At 35.6% G+C, this 9,046-nt stretch overlaps 1 protein-coding gene across 1 annotated transcript in view; it reads left to right on the top strand.

Moving 5' to 3' along the window:
* Nucleotides 1-2,515, top strand: part of LOC136826838 (uncharacterized) — a 5,708-nt gene extending 3,193 nt beyond the window's left edge. The window contains exons 2-3 of the mRNA XM_067084317.1: nucleotides 836-1,131; nucleotides 1,919-2,515. Coding sequence (XP_066940418.1) covers nucleotides 836-1,131; nucleotides 1,919-2,506 — 884 coding nt within the window. The 3' untranslated portion in view covers nucleotides 2,507-2,515. The remainder of the gene's footprint in view (nucleotides 1-835; nucleotides 1,132-1,918) is intronic.
* Nucleotides 2,516-9,046: the final 6,531 nt, after the last annotated feature.

Raw genomic sequence — 9,046 nt, 5'->3', positions numbered from 1 at the left:
TCATGTCTCGGGGATATCAAGGACCTTTGGTTTCAACACTTCTACCACCTTTTCTTCTCAGTTTTCTTCTCTTCCTTCCTCCCAACACTTCTGAATTATGTCATTTCATATACACTAACCTTTTTACCAAATGGTCGTACCTCTTCTTCAGTTCTCGTCCTTTCGCCCGTTTAGACTTATCATGTGCTATGCAAGTAGTTCACTTCAGCAGTCCTCCCCCCCTTTTTTTCACTTGTCATGTGCCCTACTCTTCTGCTAAGGAGTTAGTGTCAGTAATGCCTGTGGTACCCAGCCTTTGCATACATAGATTCTTTTCTTCTTCCAAAACTTCCTTAGAGCTCCTGCTACCTTCTTTACCTCAACCATCTTCCTTGACCATATTTCATTATACTGAGATTAGGCCTCTCATTATTCTTGCAATCTGACATAATGTAAAAAAGTTATTAATTTGCTGAACAGTCATCTTTGGAACAGAAAGCAATAAACTTAGGGAAAACATTTTGTCAAAAGAGAAAAAAATAGTACATTTTAGTAAACAAACAATATATACAAGGAAGTCTGTTTAGTTAACTGTTTGCAAATTCTAGTGAGAACTAATGGGAGATGGCTGAAAGATTTGCCATTGTTTCTTAAACACTTGGATGTGCACTGTAGTGAAAATTAGCTTGAAGGTAGCAAGAAGTTACGAATTTTCTCTCGTTTTGGAGTTCAAATTACTGACCCACTTTCATGTTGCAGAAATCATGTCCTGAGCTAGTGTGCGCGCATGTGTTATAAAAATTAACATCTAGGCATATATACCACTTCATTTTTTTTATTGTTTCCGCTATCACAGGTATCCTGAACCAGGCATCAGCCCAAGTACAAGTATCGTCCTCCTTCTCATCCAGCGGCATCAAACTCGCCACGGGAGTAAAACTACCGAACCAAGTGACCACCGGGGCATTCCAAGGTGCAGGAACGGCAGGCTTCCCTGGGAATTACTTGGAACTCCTCGCTGACCTCATTCCAGGGGGCGGTATCCCAGGCCAGGACTTCCCTCTCTTGCCCTTTGTTCCCAGGACCGGTTTCACCTGCAACGGATTGCTTCCTGGCTACTATGCTGACGCGTCTCCCGATGCTCAGTGTCAGGTGAGTTACCTAAATTTTTGTCAAATTTTTATCGTTTTTTTTATGTTAGTTTTAGAAGGACTGAACATTTATAAACGAAAGTCTTAAACTGTATTCTTACTTATAAATTTATTGCATAGAATGAGACAATGAAAAATTGGTAATTCTTCCTTGGAAATCGAGAAATGTTTGGGCATATTTTATAGACTTATAATGGAAATCTGAACTACACCAGATCAGTCTTAGTTGAAAGAATTTAAGTATGAGCGCATAAACAGTTTAAAAATTGATCAGTTGAAAACTTATTCACTATAAATTATTGACTCGAAAACATCTGGACATTAAAGCATGATGAAGCGTCATCTATATCTGAAACTCAGACGTAATTTGATTCATTTTTTCTAAATGCTCGAGTTTAGTCTCAAACACATGCGGTTATTTCCTTTTAAAAAATTTTTTCTTAATGAATTCCACAAAGGAATAGTATTACTGAGCCTTTCTTTCATGGAATGAGGTTGTATTATTAAATAGCTAATCTTCAATCATACAGGCCAACCCATATTGCTTAGAATTTCTCCACATAGTATTTGAAAGCAAATTAAAACTTAGTGTCATGTTGAGCAAAGTTGTGAAGTTAAATTCACTCTTCTCAAAAATATTAACAAATATATAGACCAATTCACGATGCAAACTTCTATAACAATGCATCGTTATCTTAAATGACAGCCGATCCCCCTTTGTTATTATGAAAGCCTTCCATGAACGGCATTCATCAACAGAGTATGGATATACTTCTCTTTTGCTACAGGCCTTCCATGTCTGCCACCTAAAAGGGAACTTCGATTCGTTCCTCTGCCCCAACGGTACACTTTTCAACCAGCAGTACTTCGTGTGTGACTGGTGGTTCAACGTCGACTGCTCTCTGGCCAAAGAGTTCTATTTCCTTAACGCTGACATAGGAAAGGTCGACTCGCAGAGCGTCGTTAGCCAAGCTGGAGCTGTCCAGTCTAGCGTTGGACTGGGTGAGCAGGTCATTACCGAGAATGCAGGATTTGGACTGGATCAGCGGATAGTTACCGAGAACGCAGGGTTCGGAATGGGTCAACAGATCGTAACCGAGAGCTCAGGATTTGGCGCCGGTAGCACCACTAGCCGAGGTCCGGCATCCAGTATCATCGTATCCACTGGACAAACGGGAGGAAGTGACTCGTTCTCTCATTCCTCCAGTGGTAGCGGGTTCACCTCCAACCAAGGCTTAGGTACTGTTACAGGACAGGAGTGGAGTTCGTCTACGAAGGTTTCAGGAAGCAAAAAGCACTCTCAGAGTGGATATGTCTATGAGTCTAATGTCATGACTCCAGCTGGGATCTACCAAACACCGATGGCTTATTCATAAAGACATCAATCTTGCCTATGATACAGATCGCAAAAAAAAGAATTACTTCTGTCTTCTCTTGTTTCTTTAGCTATACATCGCCCTTTGAACATTCAGATTCTGAATTAGCGGATTAGAACTCTAATAAAATTTTAGGTTCTTCTTGATAACAAAGTCATTTTCTAACAGATTAAAGCAGAATGTTAAAAAAGTATTTTATTAAATATCACCTCAGCCAAAGCAGTGTCACGCAACTAGCTTAATTAAGATTACTTTCAATTCTTTCAGGAGGTTTTACATGAAACCAAGCATATAAGCTTCATTCAGATATGCAATGTCAGTTTACACTCTCCTCTCTTGTACACCTCTCTCATTATGAATATATATATATATATATATATATATATAAACAGAGAGAGAGACAGAGACAAATATAAACATATATTGTTTGCTTATATATATATATATATATATATATATATATAAACAGATATATATAGATGAAAAAATATTTTCATATATGTCACATATATTGTATATATATATATATATATATATATATATATATATTTATATAAATATATACATATATATATATATATATATATATATATATATATATATATATATATTATATATATATATTTATGTGAGTATATAAATGCATGTATATATATATATATATATATATATATATATATATATATATATATATATATATATATATAAATATATAGGTCATAAGTATTTTGTAATTACAATACATGTAGATGTTTAATTAATATTTGGAGGAAAATTTAAAAACCCTTGAGAGGATGTTTATGCTATCTGATATATTTATTTATATAAAACTATAACGTCAGGTATTCTCAAGACATGGGAACTCGCCATATGATTTATAGTGCGTTTGCCGGAAATGTCGAGGTTCCGGTGCAAACGTATATATGTGTGTTTCTTTGGGCGGAGTCCCAGGGTGTGATATTAGTTGTAAAAAATTATCATTCGAAGACCAACACTTATATTATTAAAAGTCTTCGTGATGACTTTATGGTTCGAATTTATTGAATAAGACTGTAGATTGTTTTGGATTAAACAACATTTAATTTCCCAAAAGATTCCTTTTTTCATTTATAAATTTTTTTTTTCTTCTGGAATTGTTTGATCTGTTTAGCTGTTATCATTGTTTGCATTTGCCTTTAAATTTAATTTAAACTTTGTAACGGTGTTGGTTTTTGCTGATTTTTTTTTTTTTTTGCTCAAGAAGTTATATGAACTGAGATCATGACTTTGGAACGTGGAGGGTTATCCGTTCCGATAATATATCCAAACGGTTCCGAAAGTACAAACGTTGTATATGTGCCATTTCTTTTTCCAGACTGGTTGATGGCGTCACCAGTTCCCCCTGTTTTTATAGAAGGGATTAATATTTTGGAAAAAAATGAACATTCAAAGACCAACACTGAAAATCATTATTAAAAGTCTCAGATAATGTTGCCGGAGTCATGACTTTTTGATGGTTCGAGATTTATTTTTTAAGACTATGGAACATTGCTGTTTGGAGATAAGAACCTTTTAATTTCCCAAACTGTAGATTCCTTTTTTAACATTTATACATTTTTTTATGTTCTCTTAGCATCAATTCTACGATTTGCATCTGAAGCGCTTAGGGTTATTTCCATTGTTGATGACATTTCGCCGTTTAGAGATTTAATTTAAGAATCTTGAAGTGAAAACTCAGGTTATGGTTGACAGGAGCAATTGCCAGATAGTTGGTGTTGAGAGATTTTGCTTGTGAAAATAAATAAAATTTTTTTTTTTTTTTGCTTTTCTATTTTCTTTTCAGGATGAAAATTAGGAGTTATATATATCTAAAATTGAGATCAGGTTAATGGGAATCCTATGGTTAACGTGGAGGGTTATCCGTTCATTTTTTCTGATTTTTTAATATTTTAAAGATGGATTTGTAGTTTTTAACGAAGATATCGGTCTGTAGGATAAAATCTTTAATTGACAATGTTTTTTGTGTGTTGCAAATTTAAATCCAAAAACGCATAGAGTTTTATAGTTTTCCCCAGGTTTGGTTGATTTTTTTCTTCCAGTTTCTGAGATCTGGAAATTTTTATAGATAGAAGAAGTGTCGAATTTTTAATTGGTCGCCAATGAAAATAACGGATTGGAGTAGAAGTCAGTTTCAATTTAGTGCAAAATCCTTCCAAAATTAGCAGTTTAAATAAAACTCTGATGACTTTACGAGATAATGTTGAGAGGGCTTTGAGTCATCACTTTTTAAATGGGTTATTGATCGCAGTTGATAGGACCTGGGAAGACTTATCTTAAGATAGCTTTGTCTTCTTGTCAAACTTTTTGAATATTGAGAAAGAAGCAGAATCCGTATTATCAAAATTCAAATGGGTTAAGGCGGTGGTAGCCCACTTCTATGAGATCTCAGATCTTTTTCAAGGTTCTTTAAATCGACTTTCACTGGTCACATTTATGGTTCTTAGAATTTTTGCTGGGGAGAATTTGTGTAAATTATAGTATTTTAAAAGTGAGTGTATCTGATAGGTGCAGTATAGCATCAATTAGTAACTGATTAGTGATACCATTGGAATGTTTCCCAGTGGTTTTAATTAGTAATAGTGTGGGATAGTGAGGAGACACTTTTTGATTTATTACCTGTTCCATAAGGTGATGACACAGTTCAAAATGTATCACTGGTCTCTTTACTGCTAAAACGCTGAGGTTAGGATATGTTAGTCTTGCTAAGAATCTTGAAGTGAAAACTTCAGGATATGGTTGATCTAGGAGACAGTGTGGCATTCTGTGGGCGGTGTGAAGTCTCCGTCCAGTGCCATAATTCATCAGATACTTTTCTCCTACAAGGATCCTGTCTCTTTGATGTAGCGTGTAGACTGGTCACACTGAGGTTTCGAGTTCTGGACAAGAGTGTCCTCAACTCTACTACTCGTATCTTCATGCAGCATCTTCATGGGTAACATCAAGTTGTTTCAGTGCCACCTTTAAGGGAAGTGATTGCCACAATTCCACCACTTCCTCCAATGCCAGAAGACGAACTTTTCCTCGTGCCAAATCAGTACCTCCTCATAGCTATTTTATCGGTGATCAGGGCCTTTGTCGTCATACTCTTCGTGAAGTTGGGTTTGTCGTATACAAAAACATTGTGTGAGTAAACCTTCACCTGAAGAGCAGCTTGCTGAGGGCGTGGCTGTCCATTTGGTGCACGAATCTGGAAATTAATAATTGCTATTTTCCTAGTGCTGGGGCAACACTTCTTTGGGTGGCTGAGCATCCGAAAAGCTTATAGGTCACAAGTATTTTATGAATTACAATACACAGTAGATGTTTAATTAACAAGTGTTGGGGAAAATTTTTCCAAAAACCCTTGAGAGGATGTTTAGCTGTTATCCAACACATTTCCTAATTAAGTAAAATTGTTAATCAGGTATTTTCAAGACGTGGGAACTTGCCACATGAGTTCGTGAGTGAGTTCACTGGAAATGTCCAGCTTCTGTTGTAAACGTGTGTATGTGGGGTTCTTTTGGGTGGAGTCCCAGGGTGTGAAGGGATTAGTTATGGAAAAATGATCATTTGAAGACCAACACTGAACATTATTAAAAGTCTTCAGTGAAGACTCTGTGGTTCGAGATTTAGCGATTAAGACTGTGAACATTGCTGTTTGGAGGTAGGAACCACATTTAATTTCCCAAACAGTATATTGCTTGTTCTATTTATATACTGATTTTTTTAAGCATTTATTGTATTGTGTACTTTATAAGCAACATGGGAGGAATTTCCATAACTTTATTTTTGTGCATTTTGGTTAAAAGGGGATTTATTTGACTTCTTCAAATGTTTCGCAGAGGTTAAAGATGTACTCATTGGGAATGTACTGGACTTTGACTTATTTTGACCTATTGTGGGTTACAGTGTAGAAACATTAATTAGTTAAAATATGATAGACTGTAATATGATTGATCTTTTAGGAACTTTAGTATTCCATTTTATTTCATCTCTTATTTCTTGCAATTCTAATTATGTTAGACTTTGTCAAGTAAATTACTTTGGATAAAGCTTGTTTTGCTGTAGACCTGAGAGAGAGAGAGAGAGAGAGAGAGAGAGAGAGAGAGAGAGAGAGAGAGAGAGAGAGAGAGAGAGAGAGAGAGAGACAGATATGCATTGATGCGGTCACTATTCATGCTACCAACAGATGGGACTTCTCGACTTTGTAGTAACAGGTAAGCAATGAAATTTCCTCTGACTGGGCAACAACATATATATATATATATATATATATATATATATATATATATATATATATATATATATATATATATATATATATATATATACATATTTATACACATATTGAAATTACTTTTCACAGGGTATTAATGAAAGCCAACGTAACTGCTAATTGAATGAGTAAGTTTCACCTCTCATGTGGTCTGAACTATGTATCTACCACTTGTTGGCCTCAAGCTCTCTCCCACTTTAGTATAGATGACACTGTACATCAATTTTTCACATGGTCCTTCTAAGCTAATGTATATATGTGTGTGTGTCCATTTCAGTGGTATGTGTGTGTATATATATATATATATATATATATATATATATATATATATATATGTGTGTGTGTGTGTATATGTGTATATATATATATATATATATATATATATATATATATATATATATATATATATATAATGTATAGATTATATATATATAGATTATACACATATATATGAATTTTATCATATCACCGACATTTTTACATTAAGCTACAAATGTCATTTAATATCCAATTCGCCCTACCTCGGTAATAATATCGAAGGGGAATTATAACTGATAATTGATAGTCACCTGATGGACTCGAATCACCGACGATAACTATCAATGACTTCAGTGCCGAGTAAACTTACCACCCGACTGTCAACAGAGGAATACAGAGGAATATCTTTAATCTGAATTCCTGTTGAAGACCAACCACGCTGCAATGCATAATCTCTAAAAACTTTAGATTTACTTAGGAATGAATGAATGAATAATATGATATTGTGGCCAAAGGCCAAGCACTGGGACCTATGAGGTCATTCAGCCCTGAAACGGAAATTGACAGTAAAAGTTTGAAAATGTAACAGAAGTAAAACCTCGCAGTTGCACTATGAATCAATTGTTTCGAGATGGTGGAAAGCAAGATGGAAGAAAGACCATATGAAAGGAGGTACAGTAAGAAAACGAAAGGGACTGCAGCTAGGGGCCGAAAGGCACGCTGCAAAGAACCTTAAGTAATGCCTACAGTGCCTCACACGAGGTGCAGTGACGGCACTACCCCCCTACAGGGATTTACTTAAGAAAGATGTGGATTACTTGGATGATAAACCACAGGGTTTATCACTGCCTATCTTTTAGTCGTGTTTTTTGTACTATAATAAAAAAAAACTTACCACAAAATACCTCTTTTATGTCATCTTCTACTAATTGGTACTACTGATACATTGTATTCTAGAGCAATATTATTAGCTGTCATTTTAAACACCAATTAGGCAACACTTAAGATAGTGCAAATTCGTTTTACATTTAGAGACATTACAAGTAAATCGGGTCTCAGAAGACATCAGCATTTAAGCACTGTAAGCGTCAAGTGGTACTGGAGGCCTCAGTCACATAGACTAAGTAACTAGGCGTCGTGGAGACCGAACGCTCGAACACTAAAAGCACTATGAAACGACTAATACTGATGACCCCAAGCACTTATAAATAAAGAAACGAGGGGTTTGGAGTCTCAAGACACTTTTACACTTTGATAATTACATGCTTACGCACTTAAGAAATTAGGGGTCCTGTAGACCCACGGTCTAGAAAGAACACCCACTAAAGTCTCCAAACACTTTGAAACTTCAGCGCTTACACGCTTAAGAAAGTAAGGGTATTGTAGAACCCAAACACTCACCCACTAAGAGACAAGAAGTACTGCTTCCACGAAGCATGTATTCACCAAGGGCCTTATGGGACGTCACTCACTTACGAATTGAAATGGCAGGACAATGACGCTATATGACTTCGCTCTTCAATGTTCCTGATCAAACTGACAATGTTATAGACTCCCAGCTCAAAGGTTGTCCAAACAAGGATAAGGAAATACCATAAACAGAAACTTCGTTTGGTTTGGTGTCTTTCGATCTTCAGGTTACCTGTTGAATGTTAAACAAAGCTTAATTGTCTCCCTACGAGAAACTCAAAAGCATTAGATCTCAATCATGAATCAGATCGATTTTCACAAAACCTAATAATTTACAGCTTTAAAAGGAGTGTCTCAGTTAACTATCTGCCTGTTATTCACCTTCAGGTTGCTTTCATGCTAGACCTATCTTCGTGTAACTTTATAGTTAGTTGTGACCATTTAGTTAGATAATCTTCAGTTTAGGATACTTCTTATATGACTCTTTTAGCTCTAGTATTTGGGACCCAAAGTATCCGTTAACGCTAGGTTTATGCAGCAAATATGCCAAAATACTGTGCAGTTTTTCCTGAAATGTG

This window comes from Macrobrachium rosenbergii, chromosome 41 (assembly GCF_040412425.1).
Source record: "Macrobrachium rosenbergii isolate ZJJX-2024 chromosome 41, ASM4041242v1, whole genome shotgun sequence".
Taxonomy (NCBI): domain Eukaryota; kingdom Metazoa; phylum Arthropoda; class Malacostraca; order Decapoda; family Palaemonidae; genus Macrobrachium; species Macrobrachium rosenbergii.
This window is presented reverse-complemented; position numbering and strand designations above follow the sequence as displayed.